The 26,902-nt window shown below is 43.0% G+C and overlaps 1 protein-coding gene across 1 annotated transcript in view; it reads right to left on the bottom strand.

Moving 5' to 3' along the window:
- adgrv1 (adhesion G protein-coupled receptor V1) overlaps nt 1-26,902 on the bottom strand; it is a 514,329-nt gene that overhangs the window by 105,041 nt on the left and 382,386 nt on the right. The window contains exon 83 of the mRNA XM_063069242.1: nt 919-1,035. Within this exon, the coding sequence (XP_062925312.1) occupies nt 919-1,035 (117 nt within the window). The remainder of the gene's footprint in view (nt 1-918; nt 1,036-26,902) is intronic.

Consider the following 26,902-nt stretch of genomic DNA (forward strand, 5'->3'; position numbering starts at 1 on the left):
ACCCGCCTCTCCAACATCCCACCTGCTGCTCTTACATCCCACCCACCTCTCTGATGTCCCACCCAACCTCTAACATCCCACTTATACTTTCTTCCGAGTACCTTAAAATAGTGCTGATTGAAATTGTAGCATTATCAAGTTATTAGTGTTGCTGTCTTTGCTTTTAGGAGAAAAGCATCAGTCCAGAAATAGTCCCTTTAATTAAATTTGCTTTTCACACATCAAGAATTTGTTGCTGTCATAGGAGAGCAACATCCATCATGAGCACCCACCATCCGGCCACGCTCCCTTCTTGCTGCTGCAAACGGGAAGGAGGTACAGGAGCCTCAGGACTCGCACCACCAGGTTCAGGAACACTTACTACCCCTCAGCCCTCAGGCTCTTGAACAAAAGCAAATAACTTCACTCACCCTAACAATTAACTGTTCTCAGCACCTATGGAATCAGTTTCTAGGGGTCTTCATCTCATGCCTTGATTTATTTATTCATACGTATGTATGTGTGTGTGTTATTTATTTATGTCTTTATCTATTTATATATGCATATCTATATATGCAACTATATATATATTTTTTGTATATAATTTATATATAAATTATTTATTTATCCTTTCTTTTATTTGCCCACTTTGTTATCTTTTGCACATTGTCTCTCTGTCCATCCTGTTGGGTGCAGTCTTTCATTGATTCTATTGTGTTTTGTGCATTTACTGTGAATGCCTGCAAGAAAATAAATCTTTGGGTTGTATATGGTGACGTATCTGAACTTTGACAATACACTTACTTTGAACTTTGAGTACTTCAGGGATGTGCTCTCCCTGTGTCGTCAGTTTTACACATTTTAATAACTGAGAACCTTGCCTACTTCCTAAAGACCTGTGCAGGTTTCTCTGACATTGGGGCCAGACTACTCACTGACCTGAATGAGCATCCAGCTGAACTGACAGAGATAGAGGTAATGTATCACCAATCCAAGCGCAGAGCAGCTCTCCTCTGTGAGTTCTCGACCAAAGTACGCAGACATCAGAAACGAGATCTGAAATAGGAAGGGATATTTTTAAATAGTATCATCACCAATAAACCCACAACACCTGCAAATATGTTAAATTTCCTCCATACTTGTGGCAGGAGGAACTCTGTCAAAGTGCAATGAGCCAGTGTGAATATCAGCTGCTTTCTGAGACTGAAACAAATAGAGTTTCTACAAAATAATCTTGTTCCAACTTCAGTAACTTGTTCCAATGTTGTACAAGGTTGTATAGAATAATAGATAACTAAATCAATTGGGGCACCATGGTAGCGTAGCAGTCAGTGTGAAGCTATTTCAACTTGGGGCGCCAGAGCTCAGTTCCGTGTCTTCTATTTGGAATGTGTGATTTTCTTCTGGTTTCCTCGTACAGACCAAAGATGCAGCAGTTGGTAGGTTAATTGGTCATTGTAAATTGTTCTGTGATTAGGCTGGGGTTAAATTGGGGGTTCCTGGTGGTGTGGCTCAAAGGGCTTTTTCCACGCTGTATCTCTAAATAAATAAATAAACAAACCTCGACCTAAATGAAAATAGTGCAAAAAAGGTATAGTGAGGTATAACACAAACTCATGATGCACCCGGAAGAAATGGCAAGGTGTTGATTATAAACATAAGAGATTCTCCAGATGCTGGAGAACACACTCACGAAATGCTGGAGGAACTCAGCAGGTCAGACAGCATCTTTTTATAGGCATCCGTTAGTCTCCTGAGACCATGGATTTGCGCCTTAGAAGGTTTCCAGTGCGCAGGCCTGGGCAAGGTTGTATGGAAGACTGGCAGTTGCCCACGCTGCAAGTCTGCCCTCTTCATGCCACCGATGTTGTCCAAGGGAAAGGCACTAGGGCCGATACAGCTTGGCACCGGTGTCGTCGCAGAGCAATGTGTGGTTAAGTGCCTTGCTCAAGGATACAACACGTTGCCTCAGCTGAGGCTCGAACTAGCGACCTTCGGATCTCTAGACCGATGCCTTAACCACTTGGCCACGCGCCAACATCTACACAGAGGAATAAAGAGTCGGTGTTTTGGACTGAGATCTGTCATCAATGTGGTATCCCTGACTACTGGCAAAGACCCCCCCTCCCCACCAGATACCTGCCACACCGAAACTCCAGTCTAGCATCATTTGGCAAATTCAGTCCCAGACTTTTCCAACTACCGGCAACATCCGGTCTTAGCACCCGACAGACATACGCTGCAGTCCCTCAGCACCCAGTGAAGAAGGGTCTTGTCCCAAACCATCAACTGTTTATTCCTCCCCACAGATGCTGCCTGACCTGCTGAGTTCCTCCAGTGTATTTTGTATTGACCGGAATTCCATTTTCAATAAATTGAGTTTCTTAAAACTTTCTGTAACAGTTCAAATTAAATATATTACATAAAATCTGAAGAACAATTGAAATGATGTTCAACAGCAGCATAAAGTATAACATTACTAAACGGTCTCAGTTTAAAAAATAAATGAAGCATCTTCTCCTTTGATATTAACACACAAGCAACTTGAACTCAAATACAAATCTCACACAAGAACACTCTACTCATTACATCTGTTAATTGTCACTCTGTTAATATATAACATTTGCTTATTTATTGAGATACATTTATTGGGAGTTTGAGTCTTTTCCTCAGCTGCTTATCGCCTACCTTGCTGCCCCTCCTCCTTCCCTTTCTCCTATGGTCCAATCTCCTCTCCTATCAGATACCTTCTGCTCTTGCCCTTTACCGTTCCCACCCGCCTGGCTTCACCTATCACCTTCTAGCCTGTCCTTCTTTCCCTCCCCCCCAACCACCCCCCCCCAGCTTCATGGTCTGACATCATCCCCCTTCCTTTTCAGTCCTGATGAAGGGTCTTGGCCTGAAACGTCAACTGTTTATTCAGTTCCATAAATGCTACCTGACCTGCTGAGTTAAGACCATAAGACCATAAGATATAGGAGCAGAAGTAGGCCATTTGGCCTATCAAGTCTGCTCCACCATTCAATCATGGGCTGATCCAATTCTTCTAGTCATCCCCACTCCTCTGCTCTCTCCCCATACACTTTGATGCCCTGGCTAATCAAGAACTTGTCTATCTCTGCCTTAAATGTACCCAATGACTTGGCCTCCACAGCCGCTCGTAGCTACAAATTCCAGAGATTTACCACCCTCTGACTAAAGTAATTTCTCCGCATCTCTGTTCTAAATGGACGTCTTTCAGTCCTGAAGTGGTGCCCTCTTGTCCTAGACTCCCCTACCACGGGAAATAACATTGCCATATCTAATCTGTTCAGGTCTTTTAACATTCGGAATGTTTCTATGAGATTTCTCACTCATAGAAAGGCCAAGAGCTGCCAGACATTCCTCATATGGTAACCCTTTCATTCCTGGAATCATTCTCGTGAATCTTCTCTGAATTCTCCCCAATGTCAGTATATCCTTTCTAAAATAAGGAGCCCAAAACTGCACACAATACTCCAAGTGTGGTCTCACGAGTGCCTTATAGAGCCTCAACATCACATCCCTGCTCTTACATTCTATACCTCTAGAATTGAATGCCAATATTGCATTCGCCTTCGTTACCACTGACTCAACCTGGAGGTTAACCTTTAGGGTATCCTGCACAAGGACTCCCAAGTCTCTTTGCATCTCTGCATTTTGGATTCTCTCCCCATCTAAATAATAGTCTGCTCGTTTATTTCTTCCATCAAAGTGCATGACCATACACCTTCCAACATTGTACTTCATTTGCCACTTCTTTGCCCATTCCCCTAAACTATCTAAGTCTCTCTGCAGGCTCTCTGTTTCCTCAACACTACCCGCTCCTCCACCTACCTTTGTGTCATCAGCAAATTTAACCACAAATCCATTAATCCCATCGCCCAAATCATTGACATACATCGTAAAAAGCAGCAGTCCAGACACTGACCCCTGCGGAACTCCACTGGTAACTGGCAGACAGCCAGGTTCCCACTCTCTGCTTTCTGCTGATTAACCAATGCTCCACCCATGCTAGTAACTTCCCTGTAATTCCATGGGCTCTTATCTTGCTAAAGTAAGGGGATATTAGTTCCTCCAGCATTTTGTGTGTGTTACTCTGGATTTCCAGCATCTGCAGAATGTCTTGTGTTTAAATAAATGAGGCTTCTAACTCCCACACTTACAACTCGCAGCCAGCTCTACATTTGATCGGGCCCCAGTTCCGCTCTGATTGATCAGAATTCATGAATCAAAATTGAAGCAATTATTGTAAAAAAGCTGCCGTGTAAAAAGTTCTGCAAAAATAACCTTTTAACTTTAGCAACACATAACTGCTGGAGGAACTCAGTAGGTTAGGCAGCATCTATGGAGAGTAATAAACAGTGAATGATTTGGACTGGGACTCTTCATCTGGGCTGGTAAGGAAGGGGGAAGATGCCAGAATAAGAGGGTGGGGGGAGGGGAAGGAGGACAATAAGGTGGAGGGAGGGGAAGGAGGACAAACTAGAAGGTGATAGGTGAAGTCAGATGTGTGGGGGAGGGGTGTGAGAAGTTGCGAGGTGATAAGACAAAAAGGCAACGGGCTGAAGAAGGTATCTGAAAGGAGAGGAGAGTGGATCATGGGAGAAAGGGAAGGAAGAGGGGCAATGGGAGGGGGTGATGGCAAGTGAGGAGAAGAGGGAGAGGGAAGAAGGAAGCCAGAATGGGAAATGGAAAAAGAGAAGAGGGAAGGGGGAGAAATTACCAGATGTTAGAGAAATCGCTGTTCATGCCATCATCTTAGAGGCTACCCAGAAAGAATGTGAGGTGTTGCTCCTCCACCCTAAGAGAGGCCTCATCACATCAATAGAGGAGGCCATAGACCAACATATCAGAATGGGATTGGGGATTGGAGTTAAAGCGGGTCACCTTAGTTCAATCTTTATACATGTACAGTACTTTCCTCTGCAAGGCATTTGTCATACAACTGATATATCTGTGGCCATTGATACATACATACTCAGCCGTGACTGCAGATATAGTGCTTATTAGCTTGCTTTGTCGAAAATATTGTTATTGGTAAATTATGGATAAGACTAATCCCCTACTGAAACATAAACTGGGGGAAGGTAAATTACAACAGATTCAGGCAGGAGTTGGGGAATACAGATTGGAGCAGCTGCCTGGGGATAAATCGACGTCTGACATACGGGAGTCTTTTCAAAGTCAGCTGGTTAGAATTGAACCAGCTTGTTTCTGTAAGAATCAGAGAGCACAGTGGGTCCGGGAACATTAATTGACAAGAGATGTACAGTTAGTCAATTAGAAAACAAAACCACATGTAAAGTTTAGGAAGCTGAAATCAAACAAATCCCGAAAGAAGCAAGTAAGAAAGAAACAATTAATTAGGCAGATTCAAGAATCAAGATTATTTGATGTCATTTCCTACACAAGTATAAAGGAGAACAAAATAATTGTTATTACGGATCTGATGTAGCACAAAAACAGTAAGATGAAGAATAAAATAACTTAAATAGCCACTATATATAAATTACATATGGTTGGTTATGTACATTGATTAATTGTATGTCCATGAGGTGACACTAGGCACAGGTGTATCTCTACATAAGGATGACTCTGGGAAATGATACAGTGAATAATGATGATGTTGATGAGTAAAGGAAATGTTCAAGGGGCTATTGATGCCCTTGGCAAGTAGAATCACAAAACATTTTAAACGTATAAAGATTAAAGGGAGATTAGCTTAGCTGTCACATGTATATAAAAATATATGGTGAAATTTACCATTTTGCATCAAATCAAGTTAGCGAGGGTTGTGCTAAGCAGCTCATGTGTCGTCTCGCTTCTACTACCAACGTAACATGCCCACAGCTCTCTAATCCTAAAACATACATCTTTAGAATGTGGGAGGAAACCAGGGCACCTGGAGGAAACCCACGCAGTTACAGAGAGAATGTGCAAACTCTCTTACACACAGCGGTGGGGATCGAACCCTGATTTTGTACTAGCCACTGGAAAACAAATGCACTAACAGCTACACTAAAGTTCCACTTCAACATGTACTCAGTGTTTACTACTTTAGGTACCTCCTGCACCTAATAAAGAGACCCCTGAGTGTCTGTTTATGGTCGTCTGCTGCTGTGCCCCGTCCACTTCAAGGTTCAATGTGTTATGTGCTCGGAGATGCTCTTCTGCACACCACTGTTGTAATGCATGTTTACTTGAGTTACTGTCACCTTCCTGTCAGATTGAACTAGCCTGGACATTTTCTTCTGACCTCTTTCATTTAACAAGGAATTTTTGCCCACAGAACTGCCACTCACGGGATGCTTTTTGTTTTCTCTGTAAACACAAGAAACTGTTATGCGTGAAAATGCCAGGAGATCAGCGGTTTCTAAGGTACTCAAACAGCCCTCTCTGGCACCAACAATCATTGCACAGTCAAAGTCATTTAGATCACATTTCATCCCCATTCTGATGTTTAGTCTGAACAACAAATGAACCTCCTGACCACGTCTGCATACTCTTATGCATTGAGTTGCTGTCACATGACTGGATGATTAGATATTTGCATTAATGAGCAGGTGCACCCTCACTAATAAAGTGGCCACTGAGTGTATATTAGTAAAAGGGTAGCTCGGAAAGGGGCAAGTCCACTCAAGGACAAGAGAGGGAACTTAGAGAGAAGTGGACAAGGTTCTTAATAAAAACTTTGAATGAGTATTCAGCAAGGAAGAGAACACGGATGATGGTGGGATCAAGAAGGGATATGTTGATATTCTAGGGACCTCTCATACACTAATAGATGAACTTTTGAATTCCCAAAGCCTTGCTGTGGACCCTGCACTTTATTTGTCTACCTGCATTGCACTTTCTCTGTAGCTGCAAGCTGGAGGAAATTACAGTGAATTTTACTCAATAAACTATTAACAAAGTTGGCCAACATTCCTTCATTTGAAGCAGCAGGACTTTTTGGAGTTCCCAATGTGATTGGTGGCACTTTGGTCACCATATTGTTCCATCTAGATGCTGGAGGTAATTTTTTTTTTTACATCGAGAATGGTGAGTGTGAGGACAGTCAATGTTTTGGGACAGGGCACTGGGTGTGAGATTTGAATAGGCGTGAAGTGTGCTGAAGCCAAGATTGTTGATATCTCATCATCATGAAAATGTCCAGCCTGGGCAAAGAACAGTCTAAGATGACAAGGAAGGTTGAAGGGTTGAAGATGGGAAAATAAACAAAAGCAAATGAGTAAAGTGATAGTGAAAGTAAATTTATCACTAAAATATGTATATGTCACCACTTGAGTTTCACTTTCTTGTAGGCACTTGCAGGAAAATAAAGAAATTAAAAGAAATTTGCTAGAATGAACCCCTGCCTCAGCAAGGACCTGAATCCACTGCAATTTGACTATCGCCACAATAGGTTTACGTCAGACACAATCTCAGTGGCTCTTCACATGGCCTTAGATCACTTGGGCAATACAAACACCTATGTAAGGATGCTGCTCGTTGACTATAGCTCAACGTTTAACACCATCACAGGCCTGATCAATAAGCTACAGGACCTGGGCCTCTGTACCTCCCTCTGCAATTGGATTGTTGACTTCCTAACCGGAAGACCACAATCTGTACAGATTGGGGATAATATCTCTTCCTCGCTGACGATCAACACAGGCACACCTCAGGATGTGTGCTTAGCCCACTGCCCTACTCCTTCTATACCCATGACTGTATGGCTAGGTATAGCTCAAATACCATCTATAAATTTGCTGATTTTACAACCATTGTTGGAAGAATCTCAGATGGTGACAAGAGGGTGTACAGGAGTGAGATACTGTATACCAACTAGTTGAGTGGTATCACAGCAACAACCTTGCATTCAATGTCAGTAAGACAAAAGAGCTGATTGTGGACTTCAGGAAGGGTAAGACGAGGGAACATGAACCAATCCTCACAAAGGGATCAGAAGTGGAGAGAGAGAGTGATTTCAAGTTCCTGGGTGTCAAGATCTCTGAGGATCGAACCTGGTCCCAACATATTGATGCAGTTATAAAGGCAAGACAGTGGCTATATTTCATTAGGAGTTTGAAGAGATTTGGTTTGTCAACTAAAACACTCAAAAACTTCTATAGACGTACGATGGAAGGCTGCATCACTGTCTGGTATGGGAGGGCAGAGGGCTACTGCACAGGATCAAAAGAAGCTACAGAAAGTTATAAAATTAGGCAGCTCCATCTTGGGTACTGGCCTCCGTGGCATCTAAGGCATCTTCAAGGAGCGGTGTCTCAGAAAGGCGATGCCCATTATTAATTAATAAGGACCCTCATCACCTAGGACATGTCTACTGTTCATTGTTACCATCATGAAGTAGGTACAGAAGTCTGAAGGCACACATTCAGCAATTCAGGAACAGCTTTTTCACCTCTACCATCCAATTCCTAATGAACACTACCTCGCTTTTTTAATATTATTTCTATTTTTGCACTAATTTAATCTTTTCAATATACATATACCACCTACTGTAATTGATTTACTTGGTTATTTTTTTTCTTGCTATATTACCATGCATTGCATTGTACTGCTGCAAATTTCACGACACACGCCAGTGATAATAACCCTAATCCTGATTCTGAATTTATGAAAAAACTATACATAAACAGAGATTGATAACCAAATGTCCAGAGATAAAAAAAATAATAATAGGAAGAACACAAATTTGTACGAAAATGGATATGCAGGTTGTACAATCAGTTCAGAGATCAGGTGAGTGAAGTTATGTATAATCCTGATGGTTGACGGGTAATAACTGTTCCTGAACCTGGTGGTGTGGGACCTCCTGCCAAATGGTACTCGCGAGAAGGAAGACTGGCCTGGATGGCAGGGGATCCTTGATGATGGATGCTGGAAGCATTGAACAGGCAGGGAAGAGAGAAATATGGATGACATGCAAGCAGACGGGATGAGTTAGATTGGCACTATGGTTGGTGCAGACACACTGTGGGCCAATGGGCTTATTCCCGCATCCTACCATTCTGTGTTCTTCAGTTAACTGTGCTTTCACATGTTTGTCACTCTCCTCTTTTCCAGTTTTTGTATGGTTCCACTTCCAATTGCTTCATTCCAGTCAGCACTTAGGCAGCAGCTCTGTTCTTCAAGACAGGTTTCCTCAGAGGCAGCATCTATCATTAAGGAATCCCACCACTCAGGATGTGCCCTCTTCTCATTACTGCCAAAAGGGAGGAGGTACAGAAGCCTGAAGACCCAGACTCAATACTTTAAGATCACTTCTTCCCCTCTGCCATCAGATTTCTGAATGGACAATGTACCCATGAACACCGCCTCACTATTTGTTCACATTTTGCACTACTTGTTTTTGTTGGGTGCCAGGATAGATATATCCCCACCAAAGGAGGTGTAAGGTGCTCCCCCCCCCCCGCTAGCCTGCAGCTCACCCTTGGGCAAGGAGTAGCACCTGCTTAGCTCACCCCCACCACCCCCTCCCCCGATCAGGCTCACGTGAAGCCATGGGAGTAGGTGGTGGACGGTCGTATGAGCAGTCAGTGCATATCACTGATGCCAAGCAGACAATCTCTGAAGAGTATTGATAATGGCTGGACTCACCTGTCTTGTAAAGACACTGCCCAGAAGAAGGCAATGGCAAACCACTTCTGTAGAAAAATTTGCTAAGAACAATCACGGTCATAATCACCCACATCATATGACACAGCATATGATTTACTTTGACATTTCTTATTATAACTTAAAGTAATTTTGAATGTATTACACTGTACTGCTGCCACAAAACGAGTTTCATGTCAGCACATACAAGATACTCAAGGAACTCAGCAGATCAGGCAGCATCTATGGAAACGAATAAACCATTGAAGTTTCAAGCAAAGACTCTTCATCAGGACCTACTAAATTCCTCCAACATTATGTTTGTGTTGCCCTGGATTTCCAACACCTGCGGAGTCTCTTGCATTTATAAATTTCACTGTGTCATGTCTGCACAGCTAACGGAAGTCACCTGCCACTCATTTGCAACTCATCACCTGCAGCTTATTTACACCCAGATCTCATCAACAATCCTTGTTCACCCATTGAACCAGCCATCCTCAAACAGCTGCTCCTAGCCTTCAATTACTTTCTTGCTTTGTCATGTTAGGCATCCACTTTCTCTTGTTTTGTGCCCTCCCCCTCGTGGTTTGTAATTTTGAACTTCATTATTAAAGTGATCACTCACTACTAAATCACTTCTGCTGCTCTGTGTTTGAGTCAAACCTCCTCTACATTTCCTGACATACAGCATATGTCAGTCAGAATCAACCCGACTCTGATTCATCTGGGTCTCAGTCTATTAATTCACATCAAATCCTACCGGGATCTTTCTTATTCGCCATCAACATATCAGGATTTTGATAAATCATCCTTAGAAGATCTATTTATTGGAAAGCATCTTAACATCTACCCTATGTCCAACATATTGATGTAATTACAACGGCTATATTTCATTACGAGTTTGAGGAGACTTGAATGTCACCAAAGACTCTCTCAAATTTCTACAGATGTACAGTGGAGAGCATTCTAACTGGCTGCATCACCGTCTGGTATGGAGGAGCCTCTGTAGAGGGATGGAAGAAGCTCCAGAAAGTGTAAATTCAGTCAGCTCCATCACATGTACTAGTCTGCCCAGCATCAAGGACACCTTCAAAAGACAATGCCTCAAAACTGCAGCACCCATCATTCAGGACCCCCTTCACCCAGGACACGCCCTCTTCTCAGTCAGGACTTCACCCAGGACATGCCCTCTTCTCAGTCAGGAGCCCCTTCACCCAGGACATGCCCTCTTCTCATTGCTACCATTAAGGAGGAGGTACAGGAGCCTGAAGTCTCACGCTCAATATTTCAGGAACAGACCTTTCCCACAACTCTCAGATTTCTGAATGGACAATAAACACTACTTCACTTTTTTTGCTCTCTCTTTGCATGCACCTACAGTACTTAATTTAATTTTTTACATACATTTCTTACAGTAATTTATAATTTTTAGAAATTATTATGTAATACACTGTCCTGCTGCTGCAAAATAAATTTCATGGCATATGCCGGTGATATGAAGCTTGATTCTGACACACAGTCTAGTTTCTATGTGTATGTGAGTACATGTAATACTTCCTTTTCACCACATCATCTCAATCTACAATTTCCTCAATTTTTCACCACTACCTAATTGAAAACAAATTGCATATTTGTAAAATGTTTTTCCAACTGAACATTTGGAAGGCCACATACATTATCACTGTCTAGATTGTGCTAACAACACTCTCCTCTTTGGAACCTGCAAAGAAGGTTCAAACCTCTAGAATCTTGTTCAATTACAATTTTCACTTATTGAGTGGTTTAAAAATGTGTTTACATTACATTCTGATTTACATTTTGATTCTGATTCTTTATATCTTAAAAACATTCTTGTGTATATAAAAATCACATCGATGTGATATTAAACCATATTTTGGTTCCTAAAGGTTGTCATAGCCAGAGTTGCTGGTGCGGATAAGCTCGAACTGCCTCTGAAATGTTCCAAATGGTATGCGTCTCAAATAGCTTCTGACAATCAAGACCAGCTCCTGGCTTCATGTGTGAATTAGCTACATGGCCTGGTTGAACCATTTTGTACTGACAGGAGAAGGGGCAAAGGCGGGCACTGGTGCCTTAAAGCCAGTTGCTTTGTGCAGATGGGGCTTGTCAGCCATGGTTGGCAGCTCATCCAGCAGAAGGATAACTTTGACCTCAAACCTCTGCTGCCTTGCGGCTATACTTAGCCATGGGGAAGGCTTCGGGAGTAAACCCTGAGGAAAAATCCAGAGCTGGAGTCCCTAAGGCAGTCCTGCATTGAGTTCAACGCTGACTGGCAACTCCTTTTATGTTACTGGTGCCAAAATGTATCGGTCTCTGCCATCCCTTTGGGTTCATCAGCTGCTTGGTGAGGGAGAGCCTGCTGCATGGGCAACAGCTTGCTCTCCGTATGTACTGCCCTGGTTTCTGTATCACGTAGGCAGCCAGGACACAACATCCATGATCGACCCCGACCAACACAGGGCTTCCAAACAATATTTCTCACACTTGCATGTCAGTTAATAAGGAGTGAGCATTAGGGCAGCACCATGGCGTAGTGGTTAGTGTATTGTTATTCCAGTGCCAGTGACCCGGTTCAGTTCTGCAGCTGTCTGTAAGGAGTTTGTATGTCCTCTCTGTGACTCCATGGGTTTTCTCTAGGTGCCCTAGGTCACTTCCACGTTCCAAAGATATACAGGTTAGGAGATTAATTGGCCACATGGGTGCGATTGGGCAGCATGAACTCATTGGGCCCGAAGAGACTGTTAGTGCATTGTATCTCTAAATAGATCAATATATAATAGATAAATAAACAATTAAATTGCATTGCAGGAATGTTATTATCAATAGTTAAGAGCCAGGTGGGTGGGGGAAGTCTGTCTATCACCGCCCCCGATACCTCTCCTCCTTCCCTTTCTCCTGTGGCCCACTGTCCTTTCTAATCAGATTCCATCTTCAACCCTTTACCTTTTCAACCCATTACCTCCCAGCTTCTCACTTCATTACCCTCCCTCACCCATCTGGATACACCTACCACCAGTCTCTCACTTCTTCGCCCTCCCCCACCTTCTTAATCTGGCATCTTCCCAGTCCTGATGAAGGGTCTCGGCCTAAAACATTGACTTTTCATTCCCCTGCATAGATGCTGCCTGACCTGCTGAGTTCCTGCTGCATTTTATGTGTGTTGCTCTGCAGAACCTCTTATATTCATTACTTAATTGTTCAAATATTCAGTGTAATAAAAACATTAAATCAAATAAAATAATGAACAATAACAAATATTTCCACTCCTCTTTGTGAAATCAGTAAAGGCGGATCAATTAACAGGAAAGGAGAGAATTCAGCAATTCTTGGCGTAAACAGAGTAAGTCTTGAAAAATAAAGCAACTTAAACTTTGGGTTATGTCAAGGATTTGAAATGCTTTGTCATGAGGTAATTCAACAGATGTGAACCCATAGAGAGAAAAAAATTCATGCCTTGTGAGTAGAAACACATGAAAACAATGGTGTGTGATCAGAGTTTAACAAAATTGAGACATCTTCTAAACTGGTTGACGTGAAACACTTGCATTGGAAATCACTAGTCACCTTCATATCTTATCATTTTGAGATGAAGAGTTGGCTTTCATTTAGTAGATGTACTAATAAACAGAAAACATGATATATATGAACTTCTTGGAATCAGTGAATGAAAAATCTTGAACTCAGGGGATTCTGCAGATGCTGGAAATCCAGAGGAACACACACAAACTGCTGAAGGAACTCAGCAGGTCAGGCAACATCTATGAAATGGAATGAACAGTTGACGTTTTGGGCCAAGATACTTGTAAGTTCAATGAGTGTCTTATAAGTAACACTTACAGAGTCTTATAAAAACTCCCAAATAAAGTGGATGTCAGAAGTAGGTATTTTACCCAGAGAGTGGGGGGGTGGATGGAATGCCCTGCTATGGGTGGTGGTAGAGACAGATACATTAGGGACATTTAAGCAAGTCTTAGATAGGCACATGGATGTTAGAAAAATGGAGGGCTATGCTGGAGGGAAGGGTTAGATTGATCTCAGAGTAGGTTAAAAGGTTGGCACAACATCGTGGGCTAAAGGGCCTGATCTGTGCTGGAATGTTCTAGGTTCTATCTAAAAGTTTCATAAATGTTCCAAATATTTGTGACTCTACCACCACCGTGGCAGCACAATCCACACACTCACCACTCTCTGTGTAAAACTACTTACCTCTGACATTCCCCCCCGTAAACTTGTCTCCAATCACCTTAAAATTATTATTTTAGAGTAGGTTAAAAAGTCGGCACATCATCCTGGGCTGAAGAGTTTGTACGGTGCCATACTGTTCTATGTTCTGTGTTCTAAAATCACGAATTTTGATTATGACATTGTAAAGTTATTAAAATAAGTTTAGTCTTCAAACTTTATTGTTATTCAACCAGACATGAATAGTAATGTATACAGCCAAACAAAATAGCATTACTCTGGGGCCAACGTGCAAAACACAGTACCAACAGTCATACACAACACAAGGTGCATACTGTATAACACTTACAAGACAGCAGCAAACATACAGTCACACAAAAAAATGCATTTAGTAAAGACAATAACATCAAACGCTCTGCTATGTTACCGGAAGGATTCTCCACCTGGACAAATAATCTGGTGGAACAGATGACTGGATTGTCATGGTGCCAATGTAATTTTCAATTGACTGGTGTAACTGAATAAATATATGCAAGACTGATGCTGATTAAACAACATGCTTTGCTAAATTACTATCCAGGGACTGAAGATGAAATTACACATCACTTTTAAAGTAGTGATGTGATCACTTGAGTTGAGTATGATGTTCTCCTAAGGGATTGTCAATTGCTGGGCCCTCAGGTGGCTGATCCAGTATCCAACTGTTCTGGTGCACTTTCGGCAAGAGTAAGTGGTGGCTGTGGTCCATGGTTGGTTTTATTGGTTGCTCCGTCTCTCCTTTCGCAGTTGCCTGTCGTTCTCTGTGGTACAGCAGAGGTCGTCCTCATGTAGTGCCACTCCCTCTCAAACAGGTGTGTCTACTGAGTGCAATGTCTTCCCAGTTTTTAGATGTAATGTTGTATTTCTTCAGTAGAAATACTCAGTTCTGTCTATGTGACAGTAATCACAATTATACCTAAATTAACAAATCTGTTTAATATTAGTGTGAGTTGTGAAACTGATTGTGATTACTTAGTTTATGAAAATGTAAGCAAAAGCTTTTTGACCCTTCAAGTCTGCTTTGCAAATCTATAATTATATGGCTAACCTTTTCAAAGTTCAAAATGAATTTTATAAACAAACGATGTATACATCACCATATACTACCCTAAGATTCACTTTCTTGCAGGCATTCACAGTGGAACAGAGAAATACAATAGAATCAATGAAAAACTACACACAAATAAAGACTGACATACAACCAAAGTGCGAAGGAAGACAAACTGCAAATACAAAAACAAAACAAATAATAATAATAAATAAATAAAGCTTGGGGGTGATACGGCAGTGTAGTGGTTAGCATAATGCTATTACAGTGCCGGCAACCTGGGCACCATTCCCTCTGCTGTCTGTAAGGAGTTTGTACTTTCTCCCTGTGACCACGTGGATTTCTCTGGGTGCTCTGGTTTTCGCCCAAATTCCAAAGACGTACAGATTAGTAGGTTAATTGGTCACATGTGTGTATAGACTCTTGAGGCTGAGAGGGCCTGTTACAGTGTTGTTCCTCTGAATAAAAATAAATAAATAAAACGGAGTGCTGAGACATAGACCTCAGCAGTACTTTTCCACATGTCGAACACAACTCACAATTTGAGTGCCTCTGGCATTTTCTGCTATTTCAGATTTGCAGAGTTTGTAGTTACCCAACGTTCAAAGAAGGCAGTAGTTCTTTGGAGTGTCTTAAAGACATGCAACACATAACAGAATATCTGGGACATTTTGTTCAAAAAGGGGAGCCTTTTCAATCAAAGTATATGCATTTATTTTGAAAAGTATGACAACAATCGAAGACTTGTGGAATATCATCATGATGCACACATTGAAATTTATGCTGTATGGGATATAAGAAAAATTTCAAATTTATATATTAGCATTTCAGTGTGGAATAGGCCCTTCAAGCTGCACCACCAGCAGCCCACCAATTTAATGCTATCCTAATTACGGGAAGATTTACACTCACCACTTAACCTATTAATCGGTAAGTTGTTGAAATGTAGGAGGAAACTGGAGCAACCCAACGAAACCCCTCCTTTGTACAAACTCCTTACAGAGGATGCCAGGATTCTCCAGTGCCCCGAGCTGTAACAGCATCATGCTAACCGCATTGCTACCATGGCGTCCCGGAGACCCAGAACAGAAGTAGGCCATCTACTGCCTTGGGCCTAATGCATTGCTCAATTCAATCACAACTACATTCAGGGTGGCACAGTTAATGTGGCATTCGTAGTGCATTCTGCCACAATCTATAAGGAATTTGTACATTCTCCCGGTGGCCACGTTGGTTTCCTCCGGGTGCTCTGGAGGAAACCCCACATTCCAAAGGCAGACCAGTTAGTAGGTTAATTGGTCATCGTTGGTCACATTAACCATCTGCAGTTCAGAGAAACCTGATCCATTAACTGGGGCATGGCTGATCTCTGATGCATGCCACTAGACATGGTTGTATTAAGTTGGCACCACATATTTTAGACGGTCTGATTCTTCATCTATGGTCTCCTTTTTCTCTCCTCATTGAAGCAGGTTTGATCCTACTAGCTTGAATTCCTGCCGTAAGACCTATGAGCAGAATTAAGCCATCCAGTCTGCTCCACCATTCCATCATGGCCAACCCATTTCCCTCTCAGACCCAGTCTCCTGCCGTCTCCCTGTAACTTCCATGCTCTGACTAATCAAGAATCTGTCAACCTCTGCTTTAAATATACCAAATGACTTAGCTTCCACAATGGTCTGTGGCAACAGATTCTGCAGACTCACTACTCTCTGGCTAAAGAAATTCCTCCTCATCTCTGTTCAAAATGGACCTTTCTCTTTTCTGAGGCTGTGCCTCTGCTCCAAGATTTCCACACCACAGGAAACATCCTCTCTATCACTCCACTGAGGCCTTTCAACATCCGATCGGACAACATCTTCCAGGTGGTCACTCATTTCATTTTTTCTAGTCTTTTACTTATTCTTTTTATCTTAATTTTATTCTTGAAACTGTTGGAGCCTGTGATTTACAGTCCATAGTTTGACTGAGTAGCTAGTGCTCTGCTGTCCCTGAGAAAACTCCAGAACAGAAATGCGAGCACGAGCTACAACAAGGAGAAGCTCAGAGTCCAGACAAGGGGGCCATGATCAACTACATTTCTCGCTGGTTAAAGTGTTGAAGAAGATTGAAACATTGAGGCAAATGTGGAGAAGAGCGAGTCGTTCTTAGAGGGGCTGCTGGTTCGTGTCGTTTCCCTGGGAGGGACTGCTGGTTCAAGTCGTTTCCCTGGGAGGGACTGCTGGTTCAAGTCGTTCCCTCAGAGGGGCTGCTGGTTTGAGGTGCTGCCCTCAGAGAGGCTGCTGGTTTGAGTCACTGCCCTCGGAGGGGCTGCTGGTTTGACTCACTGCCCTCGGAGGGGCTGCTGGTACAAGTCACGACCGTCCGAAGGACCACTGGGTCCCGAAGCTCTTGACGATGCTATTGAAAGCCTGACATTTATGGAATGGACAGTAGTTCACATTAGCTTTTTTCAGTCCTTTTTTTTTGTGTTCTCACCCATTCTCTCTTGTTACGGATTGGCCAGCTGGGGTTTGGTATCTGTTAGTTTTTGTGCAAAGGAGGGGTTGGGGGTGTTTGAGGTTTGCAAATTTTTGTTTCCTTTTCTTTTTGCGAGGGAAAGATTGATGTCTTTCTTTCAACTACTTCAATGGTTTTCTGGATCTGATGGCTAGCTGGAGAAGACAAATCTCAGTGGTATTCTGCATACATACTTTGATAGTAAAATGAATCATCAAAGAGATAGTCCATCATTCCTCTGAATTCCAGTGAGTACAGGACCAGAGCCATTAATTGGTCCTCATATGTTAACTCTTTTATTCCCAGAATAATTTTCATGAATCTCCTCTGAACCCTCTCCAGTTTCAGCACATCCTTTCTAAGATAAGGGGCCCAAAACAGCTCACAATACTCCAAGTGAAGCCTCACCAATACTTTATAAGGCCTCAATGAAATCTGGAAATACAGGTCCATAATTCGTTAGAAGTGGTGATACAGGGAGATAGGATCATTAAAGAAAGCTTTAGACACATTGGCCTACATAAATCAATGTATTGAGTACAGGAGATGGAATGTTATTTTGAAGTTGTATAAGATGTTGGTGATGCCTAATTTGGAGTATTGTGTGCAATTCTGGTCATCGACCTACAGGAAAGATGTGAACAAGGTTGAAAAAGTACAGAGAAAACTCATAAGGATGTTGCCGGATCTGGAGATCCTGAGTTATAAGGGAAGATTGAATAGGTTACGACTGCAATCGTTAGAACATACAGGATTGAGAGGAGATTTGATAGAGGTATACAAAATTATGAGGAATATAGATACGGCAAATGCAAGCAGGCTTTTTCCACTAAGGTTGTTTAGGACTAGAAGAGGTCATGGGTTAAGAGTGAAAGATGACAAGTTTAAGGGGAACATGAAGGGAAACTTCTTCACTCAGAGGGTCATGAGAGTGTGGAGTGAGCTGCCAGCACAAATGGTCTATGAGAGCTCGATATCAATGTTTAAGAAAAGTTTGAATAGGTACATGGATAGTAGGGATATGGAGGGCTACTGTCCCCATGTAGGTCATTGCGAGTAGGCAGTTTAAATGGTTTTGGCATGGACTAGATGGGCTGAAGGGCCTGTTTCCGTACTGTAGTTCTCTATGACTCTATGAACATTATTATTAGCATCTGGAGGGACAGTTCTCTCCAGTAAACTTTCAGTTCCAGAAATTTGATTGAAAATTTATTTCTATAATTGTTTTTTTTACCTTTTTATGTGTTTCCTAGTAAAGTCCTAATTTTCACCTTTGATTTCTCTGAAACCCAAAAAGTCCACAGATGGGTATCTTGTATACTCTATTATAAATTATCACAAGTCCAACAATGCTTATAGCAAACATGGAGACAAAAAAAATCCGCTGTAACACTCTTCCACTCCAAGGCGAGAGTGGGTAATTTCAAAGGAGATGTGAGGACTAGGGTTTTTACGCAGAGTGCTGGGTGCCTGGGCTGGCAGTAGAGGCAGAAACATTAGATACTTTTAAGAGATGTTTAGATAGGCACATGAATGCGAAGGGAATGGAAGGAAATGGAAATTGTGTAGGCAGAAGAGATTAGTTTAGTTAGTCATTTGATTTAATTGGTTTAGCACAACATTGAAGCCTGAAGGGCCTAATTCTATGATGTAGTGTTCTACGAACTCACACCACCAGGTTCAGGAACAGTTACTACCCCACTACCATCAGGCTGTTAAACCAAGGACTCTACATCTCATATTCTCGATAGTTATTGCTTATTTATTTATTATTATTATTATTTCTTTCTCTTTGTATTTGTACAGTTTGTCTTTTGCACACTGGTTGATTGCCCAAGTTGCTGCAGTCTTTCCTTGATTCTATTATGGTTATTATTCTATTATAGATTTATTGAGTATGTCTGCAAGAAAATCTAAGGACATGGTTGTATATGGTGATAGATAGATACTTTATTGATCCCGAAGGAAATTACTGTGTCACCATAGCATTACAATTGCACAGATATAAGTATTAGAGGAGAAGTAATAAAGAATAAAAAATAAGTTACCTCAAGCAGTCTAACAGGAGGGGGGTGGCTATAGGTTGTCTCATTATAGAGCCTCATGTCTGAGGGTAAGAATGACCCCATACGGTGCTCTTTGAGGCAGTGCACTTTGTTAATAAATTTACTTTGAACTTTGTTGTATGTTCTAACACTATAAGAAGCTGGGACCATGAGGGAAGCAGAACGGGAAAATTTCATTGGAGGTGTAGTAACTACAGAAATAGAAATATGGCTGGGGGGGAAGAAATAGAGATCAAGCCTAAATAAACATTCTCTGGGATTGGCCCAATGCAGACAGTTGCCTGATGTCTCAGGTTGCTACTGGTTTACTGCTGGTACTAAATTAATGAGCATGGGAGGTTCTTCCTGGTCCTTAATAATAGATGCCACTTTTTTGAGGCATTGCCTTTTGAAGGTCTGGCCTTTTGCCACAGTATAATGTTTGCGCATAAGCATATGTAAATTTTTGGATAACTAACTCAAGACTAATGAAAATTGCAGAATTTCACAGAACACAGAACAGTACAGCACAGACCCTTCGATATTTTGCTGACCTTTTAACCTACTTTAAGACTTTTAACTTACTTCAATCTAAGACTTTCGTCATAAAAGGCCTTCCATTTTTCCTTTATCATGTGCCTATCTAATAGTCTCTCAAATGTCCCTAATGTATCAGCCTTTACCACCATTACTGGCTGCACATTCCACACACCCACCACTCCTTGTGTAAAAAAAACCCATCTCTGACACCCCCTCTATGCTTTACTCCAAAGATGAGAATACACTGAAAAAATAACTAAAGCCAGTTTAAAGCCTTCTGCATTGCTATGCACAGTGGAATTCTGGGAAATAGACAGGCTCAGTTGCTGCAGGTTTTACTCCAATCATGGATTCACAGGGTGATGGGGTGCAGATGTGTCTCTACCAAAGGAGGTGTAAGGCGCTCCTTCCCTCCATTAGTCTGCAGGTCACCCTTGGGCAAGGTGTAGCACCTGCTTAGCCCCCCAGTCAGGGTCACGTGAAGTCCTGGGAGCAGGTGGGGCATATCACAAGTCCCGATTATGCAACCACTGACACTAGGTACACAGTCTCTGAAGAGTATTGATAATGGCTGGGGTCACCCGTCTTGTAAAGACACCGACCAGAAGAAGGCAATGGCAACCCACTTTTGTAGAAATGTTTGCCAAGAAAAATCATGGTCAAGACCATTATCACCTACGTCATACAACACGGCATGTAGCAAGCCAACAAACTTGTACTCAATGCTATGTTCTATGACATGGAAATGTAGAGATTATGGGTGCCAAGGTAGCATAGTAGTTAGCAGGATGCTATTACAGCTCAGGACGTCGGAGTTTGGGGTTCAGTTCCAGTGTCCTCCATAAGGACCCTCTGTACCTCCTCCTGTGGAATGCATGGGTTTCCTCTGGGTCCTCCAGTTTCCACCCACAGTCCAAAGACGTACCGACTGGTTAGTAGGTTACTTGGTCGTTGTAAATTGTCCTGTGATTGGGTTAGAGTTAAATCAGAAATTGCTGGGCTACCTGGCTTGAAGGGCTGTAAGGGCCAAATCTACACAGTATCTCTAGATAGACAGACAGACAGATAAACAATAAATCAATAAAATTGATGCTGTTGCTGTCAGGTCGGAGACTACCAAGATGGAATATAAGGTGTCACTCCGAAGGTGTAAGTCTAGAGCTCCCTGCTCAAGTGCATTGTGGGATTACCTCACCAGAATTCCTGCCACATCTCAAAGTGGCAACTCACTCTCACCTTCACAAAGGCCATTAACAGTGAGCAAAATGTACTGACCTTGCTGATGTGCCCAGATCGTGAAACATCAATAATTGAAAGAAATACTGGACCTGAACACTTGTGGTGATTAAAGATTTAGTCTGCTTGAATTTGCAATTGGCATGTCACAGCTGCCTTTGTCCAGAAATAGGGACGCAAAGCCAACAGTTGCTGCCAGAATGACAGGCTTGGAGTGACAAGAGTAGGGCAACAGGGTTTTCACATCAGCCTCAATGTATGGTGGAGAGCATTCTAACTGGTTGCTTCAACATCTGGTATGGAGAGGCCACTGCACAGGATCGGAAAAAGCTGCAGAGAGTTGTAAACTCAGCCAGCTTCATCATGGGCACTAGCCTCCCCAGTATCGAGGACATCTTCAAAAGGCAATGCTTCAAAAAGGCAGCATCCATCATTAAGGACCCTCATCACCCAGGACATGCCCTCTTCTCATTGCTGTCATTAAGGAGGAGGTACCATATCCCCCATACACTATCTCCCATCACAACAACCCTATTGTTATTGCACCATTCCAGAATCTGCCTCCCAATCTGTTCCTCAATGTCTCTGTTACTATTGGGGGGGGTCTATAAAAATGCCCAGTAGAGTTATTGCCCCCTTCCTGTTTCTGACTTCCACCCTCAATGACTCCGTAGACAATCTCTTCATGACTTCCTCCTTTTCTGCAGCCGTGATACTATCCCTGATTAGCAATGCCACTCCCCCAATTCTTTTGTCTCTCCTCCTGTCCATTTGAAACATCTAAAGCCCCGCACATTTGGCAGCCTTTCTTGCCCCTGAGACATCCAAGTCTCTGTAATGTCCACAATGCATTAGTTCTAGTTCTAGTGAACGGCCTAGCATTTAGATTAGATTATGAAGACACACAGTCCTCTTTTATTGTCATTTAGTAATGCATGCATTAAGAAATGATACAATATTTCCTCCGGTGTGATATCAAAAAACACAGGACAGCCCAAGACTGAAAAAACAAACAAAACCACATAATTATAACATATAGTTACAACAGTGCAACAATACCATAACTTGATGAAGAAGTCCATGAGCACAGTAAAAAGTTCAAAGTCTCTCAAATGTCCCACATCTCACGCAGATGGAAGAAGGAAGAAAAACTCTCCCTGCCACGCCCGACTACGGTCCAATTCTGTGCCGTCCAAAAACTTCGAGCCTCCGATCAGCTCTCCGACACCGAGTACCGAGCACCATCCCTATCCGAACTATTCGACCTCAATCTCGGTCGCCAACAGCAGGCAAAGCCAGGGATTTTGGGGCCTTCCCTCAGGAAGATTCTCGATCGCGCAACAGCAACAGCAGCGAACCGGCGTTTCAGAAATTTCTCCAGATGTTCCTCTGTGCTTTCACGTCTGTCTCCATCAAATCAGAATTGTCCACGGCCCCTATTTAACGGATACGATATCATTTTCATCGGATGGCTGCGCACGCGCAGCGCGCTGCTATCACCTCCTCCCGCCTAATTTATTATTTATTGCTTTGTTTTCCCCCTTGTTTCCTGCACAGTAGTTCCCAATAAAGTCAGCGGCTCTCCCTCCTCACTTGGGTCATAACTGCATATCCAGTCAGCAAATCTCCACCAGAGAAAGTGGACCTAGAAAGAGAGAGCGCAGCTGCCCTTAGCCCCGAGTTTCATTGGCCAGGTTGGAGGTAATTACAGTCAGTTGAAGCTGCATTGGGAGAAGTGACTCTAGCAGTGTGACAGAGACTCTCAGAATAACAAACGCAGTCCAAACCGAAGTTCGTGGAGGAGAAATTAAAATCAGTAGAAGCTAGTTTGGGTGATGGGTCTCATGTAGCGTGACAGCTACTTTCAGAGCGACAAGTCCAGTCCCAGGTGACAGAACAGATATCAGCCCTCATAACGACAGTTCAGCAACACACTGCAGACAGCCGGAATCAGATGGCGGCAATTACCGCTCTCACAGCTTACTACTGGCAGCCCGAATCAGCTGACAGCCACAATTATTCTCGCAAACGCAATTCAGCAGCCTTCAGTCATGTCAGTCCCACTGTCAGCATCTCCCACATCCTCCTCTTCAGCAGCTTCATCATCCTTGGCCACTAATGCTCTGGCTGCCATAACCGCGTCTGGACTGGTACTGAGCACGCTTCAGACAGACTGATACTCTGGTGACCCCGACGGCTGCAGGAATTCTGTTACTCACTGTGAGCTGACTTTCCCAGCCCAGCCTGGTTGGTTCAGTGATGATGTGCGTAAACCGGCGTACATGGGGAACCTCTTAGGTGGACCCCCACTCACACTGTTCAATGCTTTACAGGAGTAAGGTTCCCCTGTAGCCCAGTCACTCTAGCAATTTGTAGTCAAGTTCGAGAGAGTTTTTGACCTTCCAGGAGGGGGTCAGGAGGTTGCCCACTGAACCCTGGACCTGTGCCAAGATAGAGGGACAGTAAGGGACTCTGCAGTAAAGTTCTGCATGCTTGCAGTGGATATGGGATGAAATGAGAGATCCCTCATCACTGCTTTCCAGCGGGAACTGAATCCAGGGGTCCAGTATGTGATGACCAGGACAGCCTGGAGGACTTGATTCACCTGGATACTCAAGTTGACAACCACGCAACTGAGTGGTGAAGGGGAAGGATGTCTCAAGCTTCCTACTCTTTGGATCACCATCTGTCTTCACTCTCTCCCTCACACCCAGTACCCAATCCACAGAGGAGCCCATGAGGGTGGGGCACATGAATCTATCTCAAGAGGAATGAGATTGCCGCAGAACAGGTTCTTGCCTCTATTGCGGCTATCCAGGATACTTCTGGGCTTTGTATCCCAAACACCCAGTTAAAGAGGATACCTGTCAGCAGGAAGGGGAGTTCGGATGGGTCAGTTCTCTCAGCAAGCATCTTTCCCCTAACTGTATGATGCTCCCAGCTTCCTTGTTGTGGAGACCTCAGACCCATCAATTTCAGGCATATATTGACTCAGTGCACACAAGAAAACTCATAGATACTGTATCTCTCTGGCTCAAAAATGGAGAGTTCCAACTCAGGAACTGAAAGAGAATATCGATGTCCAGGAGCTGGATGGTTAGACTCATGGCGCCAGCAAGATCCACTTTTCCACAGAACCTCTCCAACTTGTGTGACAGGGAATCTGGTTGATTTGCCTGAACTGCCCCTGGTGCTTGGCCTTCCCTGGTTATCTCGACACAACCCACGGATTGATTGGTTCCTAAGGTCGCTCCAAGAATGGAGGTCAGCACGTCTGTCTACCTGTATGGATCCAGCTCATGCTCTGCTCCTGTCCATGAATCTCCTCTAGTGCAACTGCTGGTTGACATACTCCAGTTGAATATGCTGACCTTCTTGAGGACTTCAGCAAAAGGAAAGCCACCTCCCTGCCTCCACACTGGCCATAAGACTGCACGATTGAGCTCTCACCCAGTACTAGTCCTGCCCGTGGCCGGCTCTTATCCCTCTCCTGCCCTTAATGGTGGCCATGGAAGAGTACATGAAGGGGGCATTGGCCGTCAGGTTTATCCGACCAACTTCGTCAGCAAGGTCAGGCTTCTTTTGTGAGCAAGAAGGGTGGCAAGCTCTGTCCCTGTATTGATTACCAGACCCTCAACAACATCATGGTGAAGAATCAGTACCCTCCTCCCCTGCTTACATCTGCATTTTAACATATTCAGGGAGCAACCATATATTCCAAGGTGGGTCTGCTCAATGCTTATAATCTTGTTCATATCCGAGAAGAGGGACAAGTGGAAGACAACATTCAACAACACCTCTGGCTACTATGAATACCTCATAATGCCATTTGGTCTGGCCCTGGTAAATGATATGCTGAGGGACATGCTCAATCTGTTTGTTTTTGTGTATTTAGATGACATTCTGATCTATTCCTGCTCTCACCAGGAACACACCCAGCATGCCTGGAGGGATCTTAGACAACTCCTCGAGAATAACCTTTACACCAAGTCAGAGAAGTGTGAGTTCCATAAAGAACAGGTGTCGCTTTCGGGCTATATCCTCAACCCTTCCAGTGTTCAAATGGACCCATGGAAAAATCAGGCAGTCACAGAGTGACCCAAACCATCTGTGGTGCAGCAGTTCATGGTGTTCATTTCATCAGAAATTTTAGTTCTATTACAGCCCCTATAAATGCACTCATGAAGAAAACATCTGCAGGATCCCGTTGGATGAATCTGTAATTTTTAGTCATATTCCATCACGTATGGAGTCATTCAAAAGATGAGAAAGCTATGACACTAAGAGTACAACAGTGAAAAAGGTAAAGAATCTCGTATTTATTCTGTACACAGGCAAGATGCATGCGTTCTCTGTTTCCAAAATCTTCCACTGCCCTTTCCTTTCACTGTTGAATGTTGACCAGTTCTGACCAAGCTCCTCTTTTTCTACATTTTCCTACATCTTTCACATCTAGCAAAGCAGTGGACTGTGTAGAGAAAATAAATCAGTGAGAGTCAGACATAGGACTGCAAAATGAGATAAAGTTGATGATTCTGCTAAATGCTCCGATGAAGGGTCTCCGCCCAAAACATCGACTCTTTATTCCTTTCCATAGACTAGAACTAGAGGTCATAGGTTAAAGGTGAAAGGTGAACTGTTTTGGGGGAACATGAGGGGGATCTTTGTCACTCAGTAGATGGTGAGAATGTGGAACGAGTTGTCATCGGAATTGGTGGATCTGGGTTCGATTTCAACATTGGAGAGAAATTTGGATGTGTACATTTATGGGAAGGGTATGGAGGATTAGGCAGATTAATAATGCGACATGGACTAGATGGACTGAATGGCCTCTTTCTATACTGTAATGTCCTATGACTGGATGACTCTAGACTTGATTCCTGATCTGCTGAGCTTCTGCAGTATGTTGTATGTATAACTCCACACACTTTCTATATGCATATTGTGCTACCCCCACCCACTTCCTATAGTTTGGATGTGTTACTCCACACACTGTTCATAATCTCCACAGATGCTGCCTGAGCTGCACGAGTTCCTCTTGCATTTTGTGTGTGTTGCGCTTGAAATGTCTGCTCATCAGAACAGGAAGACTGAGATGACAAGTGTATCTCCAGTTGCTAGAACCCCACGGAGTGTAATAGTTGAGTGAACAAACTGACTGTTCAAGTTCAAGTTCAAATTTATTGTCATTGCACCATATACATGTATACCAGCAAATGAAATAATCGTTCCCTAGACCAAGGTGCACAACGACACATATAACTCATACACAAATAAATTAACAAATTATAAAATATATCCCACAAGGTTGACATTTAGCATAAGGTGCATTTGCATCTCAAGTATATTGCTACTGGTGCTTCATACGTGATGAAACCTGAGTAGTATCAGGGAATTCTGTAGTCTCACGGATTGGGGGAGGAAGTTGTTTCCATCCTAACAGTCCTTGTACTAATGCTATGGTACCTCCTGCCTGATGGTAGAGGGTAAAAGAGACTATTGGATGGATGGGAGGGATCATTGACAACGCTAAGGGCCCCACGTATGCAGTACTCCTGATAAATATCTCGGATGTATATAGTGCATCAGCGGAATGGGGGCACCAAGATTTTCCATACCACTCCCTCCTTTCTCTTTCTCAGCCTCCTACACTGATTCAACAAAGCCTAATGCAACTCCAAGGAACATTACA

Source organism: Mobula hypostoma, chromosome 16 (genome assembly GCF_963921235.1).
Source record: "Mobula hypostoma chromosome 16, sMobHyp1.1, whole genome shotgun sequence".
In the NCBI taxonomy this organism is placed as follows: domain Eukaryota; kingdom Metazoa; phylum Chordata; class Chondrichthyes; order Myliobatiformes; family Myliobatidae; genus Mobula; species Mobula hypostoma.